The sequence below is a fragment of the Anser cygnoides genome, chromosome 6, assembly GCF_040182565.1.
Source record: "Anser cygnoides isolate HZ-2024a breed goose chromosome 6, Taihu_goose_T2T_genome, whole genome shotgun sequence".
NCBI lineage: Eukaryota > Metazoa > Chordata > Aves > Anseriformes > Anatidae > Anser > Anser cygnoides.
The window spans coordinates 30,894,500-30,918,402 of NC_089878.1; the positions used below are offsets into that span (position 1 = coordinate 30,894,500).

A 23,903-nucleotide genomic window follows, 5' to 3' on the forward strand; every position below is an offset into this window, starting at 1 on the left:
CATGCAAAAATCATTTGTTACTGCTTGTGAGCAAAGTAAAATGTGTAGAAGGGATGTAACAACCAGGTAGCACCTCAAGAGGTGTGAGCAGGCTCTATACGCACTGAATCTATCGCTTAGCACACAGAAAGATGGGGTTTTGATGCAGAGGCAAGGAAGAATAAAAAGCTCGGGTCAGCCACGGTCTCATTGGTCTAGCACGCTCTAAGTCTGACAGTGCAGAGGAATTATTGTTTGCCTAGTATTTTCTTAGTGGAACATCTATACAGAGATGTATGTAATCCAAAGCTATCTTAAAAAGGGTGCACAAGATGAGTAGGGTCCTTTTTCCTCTTAAATGCTGATTTGAAGGTTGTTGCAAGGTAAATCTCATCTGCCCAATAGCCACTAATGTACAACTTCTTTTCAAAGGAAATATTTGAAGGGGTTCTGAAGAAGACGGGTGCTGGTTATTTCAGCTATGCCTTTGCTCCTTTTGGGCTTAGTTTGAGGAGTATGTTAAGTAATATATTATTTTACAATAGTCTTGTAAAGCTTATGTAGTTATTTCTCTTCAGATTTTCCAGAACTATCAGGCAGGTAGCCAGCTTTGTATCTTTAGATACAGAACCAATTATGTTTATTGGAAAAAATGTTGGGAATTGTGTTCTTGTGTCTCAGATATATTAAGATGTAGTAAAAAGCATTGTACAAGACACTAGAATACTGAAACTGAAGAAAATGACTACTCTTTTATGGTAATTAGTTTTATCACATAGGAAAGTTTTAAGACATAAATAAATGTAGTGATTACCAGTGAAGATCATTTAAGTGAAGAGTGCTTAAATATGTCCACTCAGTAGCTGTTCTGGACATAACTGCAGTACGTGTTGAGATAGCTTCTGAAATTTTGAGAAATCTGCTTTTATATATAAGATCTATTAGATATAACTAGACGAAATGTAGTGCAGTCACCCATTTAAAGGAGAGAGAAGTAAATATAAATAAAAACATGCTCTGCATATTATTTTTCTCTTCTGCATAATCCTTTTTCTTCTTTAGAGCTTTTTAGTTGGCTTAGTACATAAAACATTGCAGGCATGTTTTTAATGGCTTGCTGTATGACATTCTGGTTATGTAAATAGTAAATTCTGTTTTAAAACTATTCAGTGGTTCCAACGGGGTTTTTCTTAAATATAGTTTTATATCATATTTAATGAGGAAGCTTTTTTTTTTAACCCTGCTAGAGCACGTAAAAATTAAAATGTCCTTTCAGGAAAGGATAATCTATTGCAGGCATTCTAGTAGTTTATTGGGGGGAAGAATAATGTTTTATGTGTCAAGATGCAGACAGGTTGTACCCTGTTTTCTTTGCAATATAAAAAGATGACCCAATGTAGTCTTCAAACTGGTTAGAGCCTACATTCTCCTTCAAAAAAAGGCAGCAGTTCCTTCTTCCTTCCCTCCCTGAAAAACAGCCGCAAAATCCCTCCATAGAACAGAGGAAGCCAATAAAATTGGGGGATATGGGGAAAAAGTTGACTTCAAAATTTTTAAATAGATTTATTCAGAAGACAGAGGCCTTTCAACTGTTTGCATGGAGGTGGATGAGGGTTGTGGGTTTTTGTTTTTTTTTTGGTAGACAGAGAAGTTGTAGCAATAGGAAGAATTGTAGTTTAAAGACTGTCAGCAAGGATCTTAATTAAGCTGTGAGTTACCATCTGTTGCAGTGGCCTCACTGGTATTTGATGGTCAGGGTTTCTGCCATTCATAGGAGAAGCCTAAGTAAGTGTAGCTTGGACAGTGTGTCTACGTGCTGTGTTCCACAGCAGACCAGAGTTGGAGAGACGGTGTATTTGTTCCTAGCAAGTAGAGTAATGTCTGACTTGGTAATGTGTAAATACATTCTTTAGAAAATTGAAAAATTTCATATCGGCAAGGGTCTCAGGGATAGGTTTTTGGAGACTAGCAGCTCAAATTCTGAACCAGTTATAAACTTCATTTTTAATTGACATCTGTGTATATTATAGTAGGGAGGCACTTAAAGTTCACGTGATGAGTTGTGTGTGAGGGTGCCAACGTACAGGTTCGTGTTCATTGCTCAGATAAGTAGCATTGAGCTTCCTCTCTAGATGTCTTTACTTCCTTGTTGGCATGCATGGCCACAGATTTGTCATTTTATGCAGGTCTTCTTTTGAACAGGTTACAAGTGCGCAGTCATCACAAAGAGTAGTCTTCTGATAACAGCTTCTGACGTTTTTATCAATGAATGCAAATAAAATAGATGAGTTTGCCTGAGTAGAATCTTTATTCTCACAGCTGTACGATGAACTTCTTCATTGCTGTGCCTGCAGAGAAGACTCTGAAATACAGTGACTGTTTGCCACCTTCATAGTGCCGAAGAAATAGCCACAAGACTACTATGTCATCCTGTTGGCCTATTCATGGGTTTCCATTCATGTCTGTATTTCTGGGAAGCAGACAGTGTTTTCATACAATCCTGTAGAGGATAGGATGGCTTTAAGTAAAGAGATACTGGCACACATGTAGCATTTTCTTTGGTTTCTAAATTTTATGTGGACGTTATAGGTCAGATTTCATTGGTACTTACAGGACTACTGTCTGAGAACATGGTGTCTGTAGCTGAAAGAGCTTTTTTTGTTTTAACTGATTGCCAGAGGTAAATCTGCAGTGATAACTGTACAGTTTATGGATGTTAGAAAAAGTGTCCAGAGGGAAATTGCACCTGACTCTGTTTTTATGTTTGTAGTAAGTTTGTCAATATTTTTCTTAGGCGTTTTGGGCAAAATAAGGTTAAGAGAGTCAGCAATTTCATGTGTAGATTTTGGTAAATATTCTGTCTTGCCTGAGGTGACACTCCCGCCATGGCATGTAGATCATTTCTTAGTAAAATTTGCAACAAGAGCATTTCAACCTGGATGCTTCATGTGCAGAAAAGAATCGTGTATGACAGATTTGCAATGGAAACTTATTAGACAGATATTTTATTTACAGATTTTCTCTAGGAAGGTGTTTAGTTAGCTACTAAATGTCTAGTACCAATTTAGTAGTACTAAATTTCTTCTACCAAAGATATATTTAAAAACAAAACAAAACACTAGTGTTTACTTTTTGCTTTTTATTGGCGTATGTCTTTGCTGTTTGTCTCTATTTTTATCTGACAGGATATATTTGTATATATCAGATTATTCATATGTTATTGCTGGTTAGGCCAAATGCAATGACTGGTTTAATGGAAGCAATTCAGTCGTTAGAAGAATGTGACCAAATACTTGAGTATAAAAAAAAACACTGAAGTTTTCTGTATGTCTGCTTCACAGAGAAGGTGAAGCCAGACTTTTCTTTGAAGGGCATAGCAATTGGGTGAGACTCAAAGCTCTGAGTTGCAACAAACAGAATTTGGATTGGATATGGGGGGAAAAAATCACAGTGATGGTAGTCAAACATGGAAAGAGGGGCCTGGGCAACTTGGAGACTCCATCTTTGGAGCTACTTGAAACTAAATTGCTTGAAGCACTGAACCACCTGGTTCACCGTGACCCTGGTCTGAGTGGGGTTTGGGCCAAATGTCCTTTGGATGTCCAGTCTTAAATAATCCTAATCCATACCCACAGTTAATGGCAATTTAGAGAGACCATCCCAAAACTAAGCAGTACCTTACAGCACACTGGAGTAGTTCAGCAGCTCTTGGTAAGGGCCTTATTTCTTGACTTAAAGATGAAGGAAGTCCTTAAAAATTAGGACACTTTTCAGTTTAGAAACTGTTTCTTCTTGTCAGTTACAAAAAGATCATCCTCACAGAGCAGCTGTTTAAAGGCCATTATCAGGTAGTTTAACTCATTTGTCAGTGACTTTTACTTTAAACACCGTCCATTAATACAAATCATTATCACCACCACTGGGTAAGTCAAAAGCTTGTTAATAATAGGAGTCATTTGTCTACAGAAGGAGCTACGTTTTTAACAAGGAATCACCTTGGAATTAAAGGTATCAACAAGGAATTGAACCTGGACAATAATACAGTCTCAACTATTATTAAGCTGTAATCTGTTTGGCCTAGTAATCAAGACCACGAATTGAACAAACATGAGAATATAACTACACTTTTGTACTGTAACTATTCAGATAACAAGTGAACGTAATCATTCATGACATATTTCACAAGAAGTAACAGCACTGGTGAATGTATTTTAGAGTAGGAGATGTGCCTCAGTGCCAGTGGGCAGTGATTAATTCCTGTATGAATTAAGATCTTCTACTGAAGCATTTTTACTTCTAGTTCTTCAGTCTGTACTCACTTTTTGCATCACCCAAAAGCAAATACACTAATGGAAAGGCAGATGGTAGGTAACAGAAGAAAGGGAAGAAAAATAAACAAAATTCTCAGACCTTCAGGTGTAATGGCACAAAGTCCACTTTGGAGAACTTTGAGTTATAATCCTGTTCTGCTGTCTCCAGTGTTGTTTTTGTCCCCCTGCAGTAATTTGATAGTCCAGTTAGAGCACAAATTCTATCTGTTTTGTATTTGTCAGTCATTTGGTCTGTCATTTAATGCAGACCCAGTGGACAGACCCAATTTTAGCCAAGCTGTTTCAAGACTTAAAAGAATCTGACTTCATGTATTGTTGCCATGTTTTCTGCATAATTTTGATGTTTCATTGCCTATTAAAATACTGCAGGGCTTTTTATTTTTGTTTCAGATTTGGAAACAGATTTCAAAAAGAAGGAGCTCACAGGCAGTAGCAAGAAACAGTGTTCCTCTGATGCCTGCCAGGGCAATCAAATAGAAAAGGTTTCTTACAAAAAAAAAAAAGTAATGCAAAAGAAGTAGAGGATCTGATAATTCCAAGCAGTGCGCTGGAATCATTCTGACAATAAAGACTTTTATTGCACCCTCGTAGCGCCTGGGGTTTTAATTTAACACATCAATGAAAAGGCAGCATTTAAAAAAACAAACCAAAAACAAACCAACAACCCACCACCACCAGCAGGACTTGCTTTTATTAGTGCAATTCGTAAGAAATTAGAACATTTAATGAGAAAATCGTTAACCATGAAAAAAATGGACCGGCTTAACTTGAGGAGCTTAAGTAGTGAGACTTCAATTTAGTTTGTCAGCTACTGGTAATATAAATAAAGAGTGAGTTGATCACCTCTGGAGCAGTAGGCAATTTAGCACACTTTCTTGTGTGATAGCTGCTGTTGGACAGAACCGCTATCTGCCTCCTTTTCTAGCAACTCACTAGAGTCAAAAGCTAGTGGGAGAATATCAAACGCTTCTTGTTTCACTCATCTCCTCAGAGGTGGTATCCTTCAGATCCAGTTCAGTTAGGCATTTAATAGAAAACAGTAAGCACTGGCTGTTATATCCATGATTATGGTAAGCATGGTGGAATACAGCTATTGCTTTGATGTTATTACATCTTCACTGTAAATTTAACCCTTTCATTGAAATAAGCATGTATTTCAAAGGATCTTTTTGGGCTATGTTTTTTAGAGTTGTAAAATATAACATTGCTCAGCCTTAGGATCCCAAATATTCTGGTTTTACTTTCTGTGAAAAAGTTAGGCCAGTGCTTTTCTCTTGGCTTTTAGGTTTGGAATTTTACCTTGGCTGTGCTTGAGTTTCTTCCCAGTATACCTAGCTTTTTCAAGGAGGCTGGAGTAATTGTCAGTAGCTTAGATACTGACAATTACCAAATTGAGTTGTTTGAGGCAGTATGGGTATGATTAACTCTCTTGATGTGTGCCAAGGTGGAATAGAAAGAGATGCAAATAACTTTATTTATTTATTTTGCCGAGGAATTGTGCATTCTTTGGTTTACTTATTTATTCCTCCTTGTCTTTCAGTGAGTCAGCAGCTGATAAACCGCATTGATCAGTTTCTGGAACATAAAAGTTCACAGTACTACATGAAAGGGATCAATTGTATCAGAGTTTTCAGAGAGGAGGCCATGAAGGTAATGTTAATATGTGAAAACCCTTTCAAATTGAAGATATGATGGGCCTATTTGCTATATTGAAAACGTGGTAATTTATTTCTACAGGAGAAGTAGATTAAAAAGATTTTAATCACTTATACTGTTTGAAAGTTTAGAAATATATTTCCATTTGTGTTTCTTTATTCCTAACTTGAATAAGGACTAGATTCTGTGGTGTTGTGCACTGTTGGTTTTGTTCTTTGAAACATAAAACCACAAGGCCTGTGGCCTGATGTTTATAAAAGAAAAATATGCTATTCTACAAATTTCTATTAAAACAAGTTTCAAAAAGCTACAGAGATTTCTAGTTCTGTTTTTTTGTGGCTCACTTTTCCTTAGAACCCTTGGTTTTAGTAGAATTAAAATGTGTAATGACTTATGCTCACCATTTTAGATGACTTCATGAAGAATTAATATTTGTAGCTACTTCCTTATTTTCTTGTAATCGTTGCTGTTATTTTTTCAGCTGTCCAAGGTGCGGTGCTTTAATGATTTTCTGCAGGCCCTGAAATCAAAGGTGGAAGACAAAGCCTTAGTTGATTTCTGGGAGATTGTGGTACAAGGTATGATGGCATTTCACTTTTTAGAGTATTTCTACTTTTAATATTCATTATGTAGGAGAAAACCTTATGTTAGCAATGGGACAATTAAACTAAAGCTAGAGCAGCATTTTGATCCAGGTCATTCCTTCAGCTTGTGTAAAAGGAAAAAATCTAAACAACCACAACAGCAACAACCATTGCTTTCACATTACAGCTTCCTTTTTTTGTGCTAATAGTTTCCTGCCAGTAAGATTTCGTGATGTCTTGCCAAGTCTTGTTGAAATGGTAAACGAGTTGTGTAAGAAAAGAGACAAATTAAATGTTACAAGGTAAGGAGAACAAGATAGGATTTCAGGTGAATTTTAAGATAAATGAAAAAACTTGTGCAGCTTATATATAAAAAGATTCTTCCAAATTAAGCCTCAAAAAAGGCATGAATAACATTGAAATATGTCACTGATCGTTTTGTATTTAAGCAACTTGAAGAACGGAATATGTGGTAATATGACACCTACCTATGATTAAACTGGGAGATACAGGGCAATGCAATTCCAAAAGAGCTTCAGAGACTACGCAAGTGATAAATAAAGGAACATTTTCACAAATATGAAACGTGGTGGGCTATAAAAAACATCTTTTACATCATACTCTTGTTTTTAATTGGAATCAGTGCTAGGAAAATCTGTTAAATGCCCAACTGTGTATTTAAGGGTGCATGCTATAAAAATGCAATTATATGCTTTTATATAGCACCTTTCAAAATGAAGGACTTCAGACTGTGTTTAATGCCTGCTTTATCCAGCTGTTTCAAAATATAGAATGGGAATTTGTTTATTAACCAAAACCAACAGCACAAGGCAACTCTCAAAGGCTATTGTAGGGTACTGTCTCTGAACAAATCTGAAGAGGAAAAAAAAAACCACACAAAAAACCCTTTGGAAGTAGGAATCTTGGATCTTTGAAAGTCGTGCTTAGAGTACTGTTTTAATATTTGTAGTTGGTTCAAACCAGAGTTTTCAACAAACTGGACTATATTTCTGAGAAAATAATTTACAAATACAAACAGGGATCATATTTTCATACAAAATAGATTATCTTCTGAGAAGATGATAAAATCATGGTGCTTTATGCATAATCCAACTAGCTGGTCTTGCTGAGTAGCTGAAATTGCTTTTCATTTGCTGCTACCAAAAGCAGAAGTCCTGTTTTCCCTGCTTCTTGTGACATAACACATGCCCTTTTTTTCCACCAAATGTGGCATTGGGCCTTGTTATGAGCCACTGCAATCACCAAGAGGATGGATGTGAGTTAATGAGTTAGTGATTCTTGGAGCAGAAGCAAGGCAGATCTATTTGATAAGCTCACTCATCTCGTGAAACCCTGCTGTGTAGCTCTGTGGGCATGTTAAGGTGGCATTAAACTTGTGATGCTGCTGAAACCTTTCTGAACCTACTGTTCTTTCTTCTCACACCCACAGATTCTTAATTCGGCAGCAAGCGTTTGTGTAGCCAAGTGATGGCTAGATTGGGAAAATAATTGGGGGGAAAAGTAATTGAGTGTTTCTCTTTTGTTTTTGTGGGTTACTGCACAGGATGGTGGTGCAAACACAACCAGGGCAGGACCAGCACTTTGGTGTAGTCATACTGTAGAACCACAGCATCAGTGTTTGTATGGTAGGAGTTAATTTTTGTAAGGCTTTTAAGGACTGAAGAGCATGCTGTGAATGACTAAAAGTGTAATTTCTGATAGATTTTCAGCATTTCATCTGTGATCTATGATTTCAGTGTCTCATTAGTTTGATTGTCATAATATTAACAGTTTTCTAAATGGATACTTCCACAAGCTTATGAATATTCTCATTAATTTATTTTTATATCATAGTTGACTCATTTATGCAAGTCACATCTTCCTTTGAGCAATATTTTTTTATTTTTGGTGGTGGTGATGATGACACATTGAGAAGTTGGAATTTGGAGGACTTATTTCATTTCTAACGTTAAGTCTGTTTTTGGGAAGCCTTCTAATGATACTTCTATATCTTTTATTTTTTTAGACAGAATTTCTTTGATCACTAAAGATGAAGCAGAGGGAAGTTCTGTGACTAGTGAAGAAGCTGAAAAGGTATCATTTTTTAATGAGCATCTATTTGTGTAGAGCTCTTGCTGTGGAACAGAAAATTCTTTATGATGTGTATAAATCTTTAGGTGAATGAAATAGGATCCTTATGAAGGAATAATATTGTCCTTTTGCTGTAGAATTAATAATGCCCCATTCCAGAGCAAAAATAATTCCCTAGCATGTGCTACAGCATTATATTTTAATTGGTCTTTAGAAAGTAGCATGTATTGACATCATTATCTGAAAATATCCTCTCTGAAGAACAGGAATTTCAGGAGCTCAGTTTAATGGAACAGCAATAAATTTTATATGCAAGATTGCTATTTGAACTTTGTATAAAGAGCTGTGATCTCGTTGTTAACATGCTAGTTCAAAAATCAGGATACTTTTTTGGTCTAAAAGCTTTGCTAACTCTAGCAATATAAAGCTGTCATAGCTCGTTTTCATCATATATGCAGTGAAAGCAGTAATTTCTACTTTATTGAGGTCTTGTGGATTGGACACCATAGATTATGCTAGTACTATTGGTCATCATATTGGCTCCTTTCAGAAAAAGAAATTTGGGGTATTTGCAGGTATTCTTCCTACAGGAATAAAGCACTTTAGTAACTGCAGTGATGAATGAAGCATGCTACAGTTACAAAGGAGTGAATTATAAAGGACAGAATGGTGCCTGTTTGAAAGAAGATATAATTCAGGTTTGCTGTCAGAAATTGTGTTTGCATAGAGAGGATAAGATGGGCATTTTTGTATCAGGCTGCTGCTTGCCATATGACTTTGAAGAGTTTAGAAGAAGGAAGGTCTCTGTATTACAGACCCCTCAAGGTAAACGTAGGTAAAATTGCTCTACTTTGCAAAGAAGCAGCTTGGCTAAAAGATGCCATATTGATTTTTACAACTTCTGGGCCTTACATTAGCAATAACAAGAAGGGGGTTGAAGTAGGTTCTCCATGAATGAATTAATGAGTAGGCATGAAGTTTTATTTTAGAAACTGTTTTTTAATCTGTAACAATTTATCTCAAAGTAAAGAAGACAAGTGAAAATCTAAACAAGCTCCTAAGAGCTTGTTTATCTAAACTCGTGTACAGAGTGCAAATGACAGTGACTTTTTGTTGTACACATGAAGGACCTACTGGTTGTTTCTCATCATGCATAACTGTATAGAACAATCTTTTGTTCTTTAAAACCAGCAGTTTTAAAGAATATCAGGTTTTGTTACATATTCTGAGTGCTATGAATTTACTTTGAAACTTCACAAGACCATTTGTTTCTTGAACTTCACTCTTTAGTCTGAAACTGTCGTTGCTGTTCAAAATGTGATAAAGCTGCATGAAATAGCCTCTATTCCTTAAGGAAATCTCTACTGGCCATAAAGACCTTACAGAGCACAGATCCACAGATCTCTGAACTATGATCTTATGGTGGCTGAGAAATACTGTGCATAGGAATGCAGCAGAAATTATGAAGAGTAGCAAGGAGCAGAGTTACAGCGGTCAGGCTAAGGTGGAACAAAACATTGTAGACTGACTTTAGAAGGACTTTTTAACATCATCCTGCAGTCAGCCAGGTGTTGCAATAAAGGAAGAAATTCTTTTGTGATTGATTGAAGGTCTTGTGACAGCCATAACTTCCCTTTAAAGTAAGGGAATAACAAAGACTGCATGGAATCAGCTCTGGGCTGCTGAGAGTGCAAGAGTTCGCTAATGTGACAGATAACCTTGCATTTCAGAATAAATGGCTTGCATCCCTCTGCTTAACTAGGCTGTTGGCAGTCCCAGTTATTTACTAGATAACCTCCCCACTCTCCAGAGCCAAAACCAGAACCCTTAAGGAACTGTCATTTTCTGTCAAGGGTTTGTTTGACTTTCTAACATACGAAACTGGAAGACTCTGTGGTGTTGGAATAAGATCCAGAGAGACTGAAATTTTGTCTTCAGTTTGTGAGGCTGATATAAAATCTAGTCTTGGTCCAGTTAAACTGTGCTGCAAGTTTCCTGTGGTGTGTGAAGGCAGCATTTTCCTAGATCTATAGCAGATTGCTAAAAAGGTTCATTTGTTTTCTATAATGAAGGCCATACCCTTCATTAAAGGGTTATACTGGATCTTTTAAAATATCACATATAAGATTCAATTTTTCTTCACCTCTGTAATAGGCCAAATGCTCATAATTGCAAGTGTGTAGGTCCAGGGATTGGCTGTCAGTGTGGTCTTGTGTGACACAGAAGCCTTGAAGCCTTTTCTCTTATGTGAAGATCACTAGCTGGTAGCTTTTTCAGGACTGTTTTGGATATAAGATTCATAGTTCATAGAATTTGAAGGGGTAAGAAAAACTTTACAGGCTGTTTATTAGAGAGGTAACGTAAAAAATTCTTTTTTTTGTTTTGGTTGAGCTAGGTTATCCGTGCATGTTTTCCTTTCTTCCTATCATTGAGAAAAATGGTTCTGTGTAGGCTTTTTTTTAACCCTGTAATAGTAGTACACTCTTTTTAGAGTGTAAGGATGATAGGTTAAAAAAAGCAGCAATGTCAAGTGCTTTGGGTGATTAATTTGGGGAAGATAATGGATTTCAACACAACTAGTACATACAATCTGTTTTTGTGTTAATGCAAAACAGAGTTTGTAAAAAAAAAAAAATTTTTGAATATATAGAATTTGATGGAAACTGCAGGTTACAAATTTTCATCCTACATTCCTTTAGCTTTTGACTTTCTTTACCTAATTTAGTGCTAGAAAGCTAATTTTGAAAGCTTCAAAAATGTGCTACTTTTGGAAATATCATTTGACTCTTAACTGCGTAAAATGAAATTTGGTTTGGCACAAAATGCCTTTCAGAGCTGACAATGTCATTAGCTTTTAGTTTCATAATGCGTGCTTTGTATTACTACTAGATTGAGAACTTTTCCAGCAAAAAAGATAGACAAGCGTGCGACAACTTAAAATTCTAATTTGTTCCATCCCTGTTACTGCAGCTACAAAATTTGTAAGATAAGATGAAGTTAACGTTAAAACATGAGTGGTGTCTGTGCAGCAAGTCTTCTGCAGTGCTCTAGATTATTGCTCTACAGGATGTAGAAAAGATTTGACCTTTGGCTAATGAGACAACTAGGCAGACATTGTCTACATCCTTTATCTTTGGTGTTAACCAAATGCAATATATTTGCTTTTGCTATTGTATATTTCGTTCTTTCCTACAACATTAATTTATTGATATTCTACCTAGTAGAGGGAGCTGGAGAGAATGCCTTTTCCAGTGATTCAAATTGCGAACTCAGACATTAAAACATTAGATCACATCTTGATATGGTGGGAGAATGCAGCAGGCAGCTTCTCGGTGTTTTACCCCATGTCTAAAGCTGACACTGTTCTAGAGCAGGATCAGCACCGTTCAAGTAAAATAACGTTTAAGCTTTTTACAGTCCAAGTACATTGTCTTGGAGATGGGGAGCACTGATAGGGATCCCATGGCCTTTTACATGACCTCCATGTCTGTAAAAGTTAAGTCCACAGATAAACAGTAATTCGCTTTCAGAAACCAGTTGTTTCCACAAAAAAGAAAAATGTTACCTGAACTCAAAACCGAAAACCGATATTCATAATCTGTTTAATATCATTATTTTCTAACCAGAAATTTTCTAATTTCTATCCTGCTAAAGAGACTATAACTAAAACTTGTGGACAACTGGACACTTCAAGAGTCACGTATTTGTATTTTTTCTACTATTATAACTAAGTTACTATTTTTTTTACTGTTAAGTTAAAATAAAAATAATTCGTAGGTGGTTGTACTCCAGATATTGTCTGTATGTTTGATTTCAGTAGTTACAGTATCTAAGCAAGTTAGCTTTATCTTCTGTTTATTGATGCTGTGCTTTAAATGAAGGGCATATGGTGTGTTTGTATCAGCAGCTACTGAAAGAGAATTTTACATAATGACTGTTCTATTTTTAAAGACCAGCATTCGAACCATCTTGCATGTTTGAGAGTGTTTTTTTAATTCATGTCTTTGTTCATCTAATAAATGTTCATTGTATTAAGTGAAAAGCTTCTACTGAGTTCCACACAGAACTAGATTGTCATACTTAAGATCTTTACTAAACAAGATGTTAGTCAACTTACATATGTATTAATATTAATAGGGACATTTTTTTTGTCCCTGTCCTCTGGCAGCTTGTAGCTACTCATGATATTACCTTTAAAATTACCTTTTTAAGAACGTAAAAATGGCCATACTCTGATGAACAAAATTTCCATCTAGCCCATGGCTCCAGCCACTGACATCTCAAGTACTTCCTGTGCTTGAGGCTGTTTCTTTGGGCTTCAGAGTGTTTCTCTTCCATGAACTTTCCCCATCTCCTCTGAGACTAAGTACTAATATTTGCAGCATCCTTATTAAGTGGCATTCTGCAGCTTAACTGTGCATTGTCTGAAGAACCACATTCTTTGTCAATTTTTTTAACAATCTGCTATAAAATCATTTAAAAGCAAGGCTTAGGAAATTCCCTGTATTTTTGTGTGGTTTTGGAGGGTGGAAACCAGAATGGACTTCTTGATGATTTTTCATTAACAGCCAGATTAGTTTTGATATGCAAAGGACAAGTTCTGTTCATTTGACATTGAGTCAGAGTTTCGTCAGTAAAATGTAAGAAAACTTGTATTTTCAGTTCTTGGCTCCGAAAGAAAAGAAAAATGAACCTCTGCCTGCTACAGATGAAGGTGGTGATGTTGATGACTTGGTGAGTACAATAAAGACATGATGTGGCTGTAGAATTCAGTTGTAGCTGAAAGTTGCAGTAAGAGCTTCTTAAAGCAGTAGATCACGTCTTAGAAAACACCTAAGGAACTGAGTCAGAAAAGAGCCATGTGAAATGATTTGTTTGCTATTGTAAAACACAACCAGATGGGTAATTTTATGGTGGCAAATAGAATGCTGTATAGTAACATGGATGTTTACATAGATTAGTCCTGTCCTCTTGTGTATTTCAAAGAGCCAATGAGGCTGCAGGTTTGATAGCAGATTATTATAATTTACTGCAATAGCATTTAACAAAGCTTGTAGATCTAGAACAGCTATTTATGTGGGTTGAAACCTAAAAGTCATTTAAAATTAAAACATGCTTTAATCTTCTCAATTAACCTTCTTTTATACTAACTTGCTTAAATTCAAGAATTTCAAGAGTTTATTAAAAAACATTTTAGCCATTTCTTTACAGGCTGAGTCATTACAAATCTGTCTCCAAAGCTTAAATTTATGGTGTAGACAGTTCCAATGAAGTTTCAATAGCAGGCATATTTTTACTTTTGGGCTGTACTTTTTTTTTTAAGTCTCCAAATTGCACATATGATTATGCGAAGATGAGATTTAAGGTTTGTTTTTGTACTTTATAACAGTTTAGTATTAAGTTCCATGTAGTCCACTTATGTTGGATTTCTTATTTCTTATGTTGGAATCCTTATAAGGATTTCTGAATTTGCTTTATTTTATAAGCACTAAACACAAGAAATTACTTGAATTCAATACCTTTTCTTCTAAATCTGTTGCTTCTGTTTGCAGCTGGACATGATGTGACTGCATGATACACTGGGATTGAATAAGCCAAGTTATGGAAGAGAGCTCCCTGTAAGATGGCGCACAAATAGGATGCTAATGAGAAGACTGTATATCCCTCTTTATTTTCTCAAATGAGAGAGCAGAAGTCCAAAACATTTTCAGTTGGTATAAATGTCATCTGACTTCTTAAAACTAGAACAGAGGATTGATATGTTTAAGGGGTCTCTCTTTTTTTCTTTAGCACAGCGAATCTGGTTTATCCGTGGAACTGCTTCCAGTTAAACACCGCTAAATTTAATGAGAGCCTGTGTTTGTGCCTGAAATTCTTGTTATATTCCCTGAGAAGGAAGACATAAATGTCACAGTGAGGTTACCAGGTAATATAGAATCTTTAGTGGATGTAACTCCATAGCATTATTGTTGCAGAAGGAGAAAGGTTGTATTTTCATGCTTTTTCCCTGCAGAGAAAAAAAACGGGGGGGAGGGTTTATTGAAAAAATTCTAGGCCAGGGATTCACAAAGTAATGGTTTGAAATGAACAGCAGAATCTAAAACGTACAACAGAGCCAAGTGTACTGATCTTGTGACGCTGTACCCAAATCAACAATTGCGGTCATCTTTCTGTGCTCCAAGTTCTCTTTCATGTCAGCTCAACAGCAGAGTTAAATATCCTCAAAATTATTATTTTTTTTAAAGGCTTTTGTGATTACTGTAGTATTCCTGGTGCTAAAAGGATAAAAGACTCAGTTATATGCCTATTTAATACAATGCTGGTAATGCAGAGCAGAGGAATACGTGAAAGCTGTACACTGACACTTGTGATAGATAACTGATGATAGTTAACGCTGGTAGCCGAAATGGTGTACCGTCTACACAAAGCAATCCAAAGTTGTCAAATACTGCTTAGAAAGAGATACTCAAATTTTATTTACAGATCTGAAGAGAAACTAATGACAGCTTCCCAGATGCTTGTTACAGCCAGATTAATTCCTTTAAAAGCTGTTCTTTGTTATTGCAAATGTATAAATATACTGTGCAAAGTGGTGGTAGCATCATAAAAAAAAATCATGAGCAAAATTAAAAGATGTTTTGGAATATCTGCCCTTTATACTGAACAGCTCCTGTGTGTGAAACAGCAATTGCTTTTCCCCACATCTCCCTACGCAGAGACCTGCTCTCTCCTTTCTTTTGTCTTACCTTGATTGAGTTCATGCAGACTTTGAAGAGATCTCTCAAGTGCAGAAGGCAGGCAGTAGGTAATGTTTCCAGGCCTTTAGATCATTTGTGTCATGCAAAGTTATTTTTCTGAATTGTAAATAAGAAATTGTTGGTAACTCCATGATTTTGACCGTCTATTTTTAGGCTGATTTATGGAGTGTAACACTGTTGTTTTTTTTAATTTTCTTAATTAGTTTGATTAATAAAATACTTAATGGATTGCTTTTGTTTTCTTTGTAACCATGTTTGCTAAAGTCAGATGTCTCACCTAGGTACTGCATAGGTAATCTACTGAAAAACCCTTTTCCAGGCATACAGTGAAAACATTGAACATTGAAAGCCTTCCACAGAAGTTGAGTGTAATTACTTTTTCTATATTTTACAAACGCGAAACTTCACAACACCCCAATAAAATCATTTTTATTATTTTGCAGAGAGAAGTCTTGGTCAGGACCAGACAAGACGTAGACTTACTTTGCAAATCAAAATCAGGATTACAGCTTTCAGTTTCTTCTGAACTAGTTGGCCACATTTTTAGAGTGTATTGTTTCTGTCAAGCAATAAACATTTAGGAGTGCGCAGAGTATTTCATATGTCTTCTCAATGCCTATAAAGCACATTTAGGCTCAGTATAGTAACTGAGTTGATAGGACTGAAGAGGGCAATGGGAGTGTGAATTGTAGTTAAATTAAGTGAAAGTGAATTCTCAGAAGGCAAGCAAAATATCTTTAATTCTGCCCAGCTTTCCAGGCATCAGTCATCAGAAGCTTGTGATATGCATTAGTGAGAGTTTATCAGATAGCAACCTTATTTTATACTTGCTCTGTGCCAAAGAATCAGCTTTCAACTGAAAAAGTTAAATGACTGGAAGAGATCTTTCACTCAGTCTACACTCACATTTTCAGTTATGAATTCTGACATAGTTACTTACCATTTTACACTGAAGATGCTCATTCTGAGTTACAATACTGACCAGTCTTCAAAACTTCAAAAGCAATAGAGCTGTTAGTCATCCACTTCAAAACCAAACATGCAGAAAACACCATGCAAATCTCTTGCAAGCAGTGTGACATTCCCTGTCCTGTACTTCATAGCTGTAGGAATTACCAAGGCGTCTTTCGAAAAAAGAGATAATGGCTGTGACTTTTGTTTTATGTTACTGAATTATTTTTTTAGTGGAAGGAGTACTTCTGGAAAGTTCTTCTAGTAATAACAATATGGGACAATAACCTTGGTTAGCTTTTTTTTTGCCGAAAGATCAGAGCTTGTGATTGTGTTGTTTGTGTCTTTGTTATCTACCACTCCGATATTACTTTAACTTAATGGACAGTATCAGTCAGCTTCGACGGAGAGGCAGTGATTTCAGTATTATATAACTAAAAACGGTTTTATGAAAGCTAATGCTATGAAGAGGTGGAAGGGAAAGGAATGAAATTCTCAGCCTTTATTCCCTTACTCCGTGTTTGGCTGGCCTTACAGCTGAGAGTATCAGCTAGCAGGCTAATCATCACGTTGCATCAGCAGTATCATATGTTGCCTACTCTGCAGGTCCTCTCCTCCTTCTTTTCCCCAATTAGATGAGGAACTTGGACTAGAAAAGATATTTTGCAGGGTGGACTTTGGGAAGTGGAAAGTATTCAGAGGTATTAAACCAGGAGGTGTAACGAGTATGGGAGGGAGCTGGGGGTGCAGCCTGGAACTGTGAATACAGAAAGGACAAGAGAGTGTTTTGGGGAGCCACAGAGGCAGAGCGAGGCTCTTCCAGTAGCAGTGTAGGAGGAATGGGACATGAATCTGTTAGCAGCCAGCCTTATATTAGTTCTGCTGTTAATGAAACAGGTTGCTCTCTCACTGAGGAGTGGGGTCTGCTGACTCTGTAAGGTACTTCTCAAGTCTTGCTTTCTTTATTCAATGCTCAGAAATCCATTTTGTACTCACTGACAGTTGTGAAAATTTCACAAAAAAGAAGTGTGACACATGCTATCAAAGCACCTCCGATGGGAGGAGATCCTATACTACTGCACTGTGGTCACTTAGTTGCAGGGGTAGATTTTCTTCTTGATGACTTCTGTGATGCTTTGTTTTTGACAGAATGGTCTCTTCGGTGTTGGGGCAGATTTTTTGGAATTAGATAATTAGGAAGGAAATTCACAGATGTCTGTGGGAGACTGGAGAAGTTATTCAGGCTGTGAATTCTTTAGCCAGGGCCCATCTTTACATTTTACATTTGCGATAGTAGATCCTGCTTTTGCCTGAGACTGGGGGACTATTGCAAGACAGATAATATAATGGGCTCAGCTGGGTTGGGAGCAGTTTGGAAAGAGGAAGACTGGGTTGGTATTTTCTTAAGCTGACAAATATACCAGTGGATATTCCCATTGTGCCTATAAGCAACGTGGGGTTTTAGATTCTTTTTTTTTTTTTTTTCCTAGGCTGTTTGTGTGTGACAGAGGAAAACTCATTTCCACCAAGCTTTCAGCTTTGATTCCTTTCCACTTTATTCTTCATTTCTTCTTCTCTTGGTACCAGTACAGCATAAGACGTGGAATGCAGTGTATAGCAACATGAACCAGAATAAATATCAGTCATCAAAAATCTCCAAGTTCATCCTGTTTTTGAGATTCAGGTTAAAAAGATGATTAAAATACCCAAATTCCCAGCACTGGCAGGGGGCTGTAGGGTCCCATCTAGGCCTGTGTTTCTAAATTCTTTGAAGAACTACTGCCTAGAAAAGAGCGGTTGTCTTTGTAAGCCCCACCAATGGCAAGGTGCTGGTCAGTGAAGATACTGACTTCTGCAAGAGGTTGCTTGTCCTTTTAGATGGTGTTTATGTATGTGTATTTCTGTGCACTGTTTGAAAGGCCGAGTTTTCCCTTGGGTGAGCTAAATGTCCTGCCAAGCAGCTTTGGGAGAAGCTCTGTATAAGCTTGGGCTATTTATTTTTTTTTGTAGCTATTGAACCTGAAACTTTAGAGGAATAGATTACCGTATAATAAGAAAAATAAAGAAAACCAAAATAGCTGAAATTTTCTTTTGTAATACTGTCATAGTCACATATGAAGAACTAAAATACATATATTAAGAAGTCAAAGCATTGTTTTTTAACCTGTTACCCTTCACAAAGGATGAACAAACTCTGAACTCCACATAAAAATTTGGTATAGAGGCAGAGGTACTTTGTCCTTACTGTACAAGGAACTTAGAAAACATTTGAATACATGTTAGGTTAAAGTTTAACCATATTCACAGAATCATCTAGGTTGGAGGGGACCTCCAAGATCATCTAGTCCAACCTCAGACCTGACACCAACAAGTCCTCCACTAAACCATATCACTAAGCTATTTTTCCATGTAGCAAGCTTTAAGTTGAAAAATCAGTTCTCTGTCCTGCCCTCACCCCCATGTTTACTGTTTTGGAATAGTACTTACATTTATGAAAATAAGAGAACTAAACAAGAGCTAGAAAAACTGTCCCTTTCTCTAGTTTTTACAGACCAGACGTAATTTCAGTGCATCTTTGAGCTGAATGTCTTAAAATAGTTCCTTCGCTCATCTGACTTTTTCAGCGTATACTTACAGTGCTTCAGTTGGACAGAAATTAATCTGCTGCTTCTTCTCAGTAACTTTGTGAAGCCAATGGAACTAAGACAGTGAAATGAATCCTGTTCCTTCTGTGCCTCACCATACAATTCTCAGCTTTTGACTGTCGAAAGTATCTCCTTTACCAGCAGTGTAGAGTACTCACAGAAGAGCTGTCAGAAAGAACCTCTTTTTTTTTTTTGTTCCCAGTGGTATGTTGCTCAAGGTAGAGATGAGCTGAGCTTGGCTGCATGCTCAGAGGCATGCTGACAAACAAGTAGCTTTACAAAACAAAAGGAATAGCTCCACTCCTAGTAACCTAAACACACGTGCTCTACGTGAATAAGAGAATCTGCTTTTTGCTGTTACCGAATCAGGAATTATTTCACGGCACTGAACTGTACTTAAATTTGGTCATATGTACATTTGCTGGGGGTACTAATTCTTAGGACCCCGTGTATACACCAAGTCAGCTGTATGAACTCATATAACGGAAAGTTTCGGAAGACTGTGATAGAATTGGTAGGTTGACCATAGAAATACTTTTGATGTTGTTTTCAATGTATCAAACCAAAGGATTTTTTCTTCTTATTTTTACTCAATTCAAATCCTGTCTCACGCTTTCTTCCTATTTTGATGGGCAGTAATAGCTAGTAATAACTGTCATTTCCTCTTCCTTCAGAAGGGAGTGAATGTTGCAGCTTTCAAGATATAACAGAAAGCAGAAATATCTCCAGTGTGGGCTATAGCTAGAAACATTTTCTATCTGCTGTCTGAGACAACGCATAAAGGGAACACAAGCCCCTGAGGAGACCAACTGTGATGCAGATACTTTTACCTGAAGCATGTGGATCAAAAATAATGCTAGGTAAAATAAGGTAAAGTAGCTGTAAGCACCTGTTTGTTGGGAGTTTTATATAGGTTGGATGTGTAAGAATTCCTTTGCCAGCTTGCTAATGTAGGTAGTCAAATGATAAATACTCTCTCCCCATGGAGTAAGGTACATCCACAATGCAAAGAAATAGCATATAGACCTCTGCACTATGGTGGATTTTCCCAAGAATTATAGCAGCTATATCAGAGTGCTTAGGGACCCTTTACTTACTGAAAAAGAGGGGAAAGGGTTTTTTAATTTGGTCCAAAGCGGGCCAGCATGGAAAGCCCTAATCTGAATGCATGAGTTGACCAAAAGCTTTTCCCTCTCATCCCTTAATGCTGTGTGTGAATCCTATGTGAATTTCATCTTCTAGTCCTTAGTCTCCCTGAATTGTCATGGAGTGACACTTCTCTGCCTACAGAGGATAAAAAATGGCTCAGCAAAGCTGAGATGAAAAATTACATGACCCTCTTTGTAAGTGATTTGGGATGTAGGTTATTCACCCTACTGTACTCTCACAACGAGTCCTTTAGTACTCTTTGCCAATTTTTAATGGATATTCCTCGTTTTGCAGTCCCTTCTGTACACTGTAAACCTACTTGACTGACTTAGATCTTGGGACAAACAGAACCACAGTGGAAATGGTAATTGTGATTTGGAGAGTTTCTGTTATTGGGTGTCCACCTTGATTATTTTTTTTTTCTTAAGGAGTGGTTTCCAGCTGTTATCAAGTGTAATAATTCTGTGTTTCAGCCCAGCCCCAAGGTTTAGAAGGCTGTTTGCTGTCCAAGAAGAATGTAACGTAAGCAATATTGATGCATCTTTTACCAAATTGTGCTGGGTAGTGTAAAAATGTACGTATCACTAGAGTCTCACCTTGGATCAACATTCTGATTCTCTAGAAGCTAGGCTTGCTGCTTCACTTCATTTCTTGTTGGAGATTTTATCAAAGATAACCAGTGTTTTAAAGAAGTCTGTGGATCTATTAAGACATATCAAAATGGATGATTTGCAATTTAGTGAGATTTGGTGGTCAGGCTCCTTGGAAGATAAAGAAGGTACTCTACGCAGGGTATTTTCTGTAACAGGCGGAATCTTTGAGTGATGTAGGCAATACTTAATCAGCCTGAAGGTTGAAGAATCAGAGAAACAGGTTGTGTGTCCATTAGCTTTGGTAAAAACAAAACAAAACAAAAAAACACCTTGAACAAAAACAAAAAAACGCCTTCATAAGAAAGCATGACAGCTACTCTTCTGGTTCACTCTTGGAGGACAGCAACAGCAGGATAACTGCCAAAGGCCCATTTGGGGCCTCTTATTCAACCTATCTGCCTCTTGATTATCTTTTCTTTTCAAATGGGGAAGTTGATTACTCATGCTGTCTTGCAGAGAAGGTAGTTGAAAGAGTTTTGAGAGACTTGGGTTGAATAAAAACTTCATATAGAGAGGATACGTGAGTGCAAAAGGTTAGTGGAGAAAGAGTTGGGGGGGAAGGAAATGAAGACAAAAAGCAAGTTATCGTGGTGCTCCCTGGGAGATGAGGAGAACATGATCATTAGTCTTGAGAAGTGGAGCAGAGGGAATTCCAGTAAGTGTCTCGCAGGCAGCAGGAATATATGCGAGGCAGACATTAAACAGACAAGACCAAGGTATTATTGAGAAATAACAATCAGTTATTTCCCTTAATGACTTTGAAGAGCAAGGAGAGAAAACAGATGAGGTTTCAAAGCTTATTATGAGAAAGGATAGGCTTTCTATATCTCTTTCACAATCCAGAAAGAGTGAGCTGTTTTACACAATGAACATCTACTTAGTCTTCTCCCGGACACACATTGACCTATTTAAAAATGCAAATAGTTACAAAGTTCCCTTCAGGCAGTGACAAAATCATTGTAGAAGGAATAGAGTTAACCCAGAAATACGATGTAATGTAATTGGGTTGTAGCTTGTCCAGGAGAGATTTCTCTGCAATCCTCAGAAGATGGGAGTGATAGAGGCTTTAACATTTGAATGATTCTCAGCTCTAGGTTTACCCATGAGATTGTGTATAATCCCCATTAACCCAATGCTGATGGTGACTCAGATATCAGAACTGCTGTGCAATGGAGGATATGTGAAAGAACAAATGTGAAGAGAGAAAAGCATGCGGGAATGACCATTTTCTACAACAGGTCTCTGTAACTTGAAAGACAAGAGGTGTGATGCATACCCAGGGGGACCACTGGAACCAAGGGAACTGAATCATTTCATATATATGATGGAGTGAGTGTGTGCTGCAAGCAGGACCAACTTCACCTTCTGGACAGCTGTAAATTCTTTGTGGGACGATCACTTTGCAGAACCTAGTTCTCTATGGAAGAGCTGTACACAGTTGCAGAGATTTTCTGTGGGGTAAAGAAAATTAAAAAGCAGGTTCCAGCTACATGAAAAAGCCTGTGTTGGGTCCTCAGAGGTAATCGTCTCTTTCTCTTAAGTTTAACTGCTGAAGTTTTTGTTAAGGAATTCACTGTGATGGGATCTGGTCTTTAGGTTTCCAGTATGCATTCCTAAAAATGACTCTAGGCCAGACTGTGAATGGTTCCAGACTGGTATGAAAACTGTGGAAGCAGTGGAACGAAAGAAAATAAGCAATTTTGATTCTCTTGCTTGCTACAGAATAACCAGAATTGATGGGTGCAATTCTGTTTTTGCTTGGTTTTAGAGAAACAACCAACTCCACCTCCCATATCCTAGAAGAGCAGATGAATCTGAAAATAATTTATCCATATTTGTAGTCTTCATTGTACAAAAAACGTCTCTGAAGATTTCCTGTGTGCCCTCAGAGGTGACATGAAACCCTCTGTCAGGGCACAGGTTACAACTTCATTGCACCACAGTTATCTTGGGCATCACTTTTTTTTTTTTTCCCTCTACGTAGCATTGTCTTCACAGAGGAGAAGACGGAGAAAGGTACGAAGGCAGTATCACCAGCTATGCCCAGAATTTGCACTCCGGTTGCTCCCGTTCAAAATGCTCTGGCATCAGTGTTCAGGGAAGCTTGGGCAACTGTGTTGAATTCTATTCCTCTGCACTTGTTTGGGCATTTGGGGGGTACCCAGCAGTCCAACTGTGTATGTGGAGCACAGTCCCTCTCCTACATGCAAGGGGATTGGGAAAGGAGGAAAAGTGAAAAGTAACTTCAAACACATACACGCAGGGATCACAAATTAACTGAAAAATAGTGTTTCAGGACTAGGAGGGAAGAAATTGATAAGGGAAGAAATTGAATAGATGAGGGCATAATATTTACTATAAGTAGGCAAATCGTTTGAGCAAGTACATTCCCCTTAGGATTCATTTAAATGGATGCACTCAGGCCCTAGGGAGTGCAGTACTGCAGGGAAAAGAAAAAAAAAAAAAGTATTCTTTCTTGGACTTTGTGTGGCTTTCAAGATTTAGCTGTGTGTCATCAACTCAAAATACTACTTGGTCATAGAGAAGTCTTGTAGCTGCTATGCATGGAGCTTGTCAATATTTGTAATGTATATACCAGTCTGTATTAATGCACATTAGCTGTTTGTAGATAACACCCATCTGTCCTAGAGCTGCAGTCCTTTAATGGCATGCTTTTAACAACGATTACCCAGCTTGGATTGCTTGCTAAGGGCATTTTGCAAAGAAGTGACGACATAAAGCTCCACAGTTTCTGTAACCCATCAGTCTTTTCATAAATGGGCCAGACGGCTCCATTCTCTTGCATTTGTCCACTTGGCTAATTCAAGCCAAGATTGTCACTTCTGCTTCTATTGCTGTAGAAACCTTAAAAGGTGTAGATGGCCTGTCTGTACGCAGGTATGGGGATCCACGGTCAGGGTATCGGAGCTGAGGAGTCCTCTAGCTTTGTGTCGTGCTGCTGTCCTGCTGCCCCCAGCATGGTTGTTCTGCCTATGCAGCCACGTGTGGGGAGCTACACCTACAGCGAGACAAGACTAACGTAGCAAGTGCTTATGGAATGATGATGTAAACAGCCTTGGCTCTCCATACAGTTGTTTTTTCTGAG

At 37.5% G+C, this 23,903-nt stretch overlaps 1 protein-coding gene across 5 annotated transcripts in view; it reads left to right on the forward strand.

The window, feature by feature from the left end:
• XRCC5 (X-ray repair cross complementing 5) overlaps positions 1 to 22,739 on the forward strand; it is a 54,822-nt gene extending 32,083 nt beyond the window's left edge. For 2 of the 5 annotated variants that reach the window (XM_013196692.3, XM_013196694.3), the window contains exons 17-21: positions 5,851 to 5,960; positions 6,448 to 6,544; positions 8,577 to 8,644; positions 13,304 to 13,375; positions 14,194 to 15,632. In XM_013196692.3, coding sequence (XP_013052146.2) covers positions 5,851 to 5,960; positions 6,448 to 6,544; positions 8,577 to 8,644; positions 13,304 to 13,375; positions 14,194 to 14,208 — 362 coding nt within the window. In that variant the 3' untranslated portion in view covers positions 14,209 to 15,632. Of the gene's footprint in view, positions 1 to 5,850; positions 5,961 to 6,447; positions 6,545 to 8,576; positions 8,645 to 13,303; positions 13,412 to 14,193; positions 15,633 to 15,680 lie in introns of those variants that run through there. The other 3 variants (XM_013196691.3, XM_066999022.1, XR_010832149.1) reach the window with 2 other exon arrangements.
• The last annotated feature ends 1,164 nt before the right edge of the window (positions 22,740 to 23,903 follow it).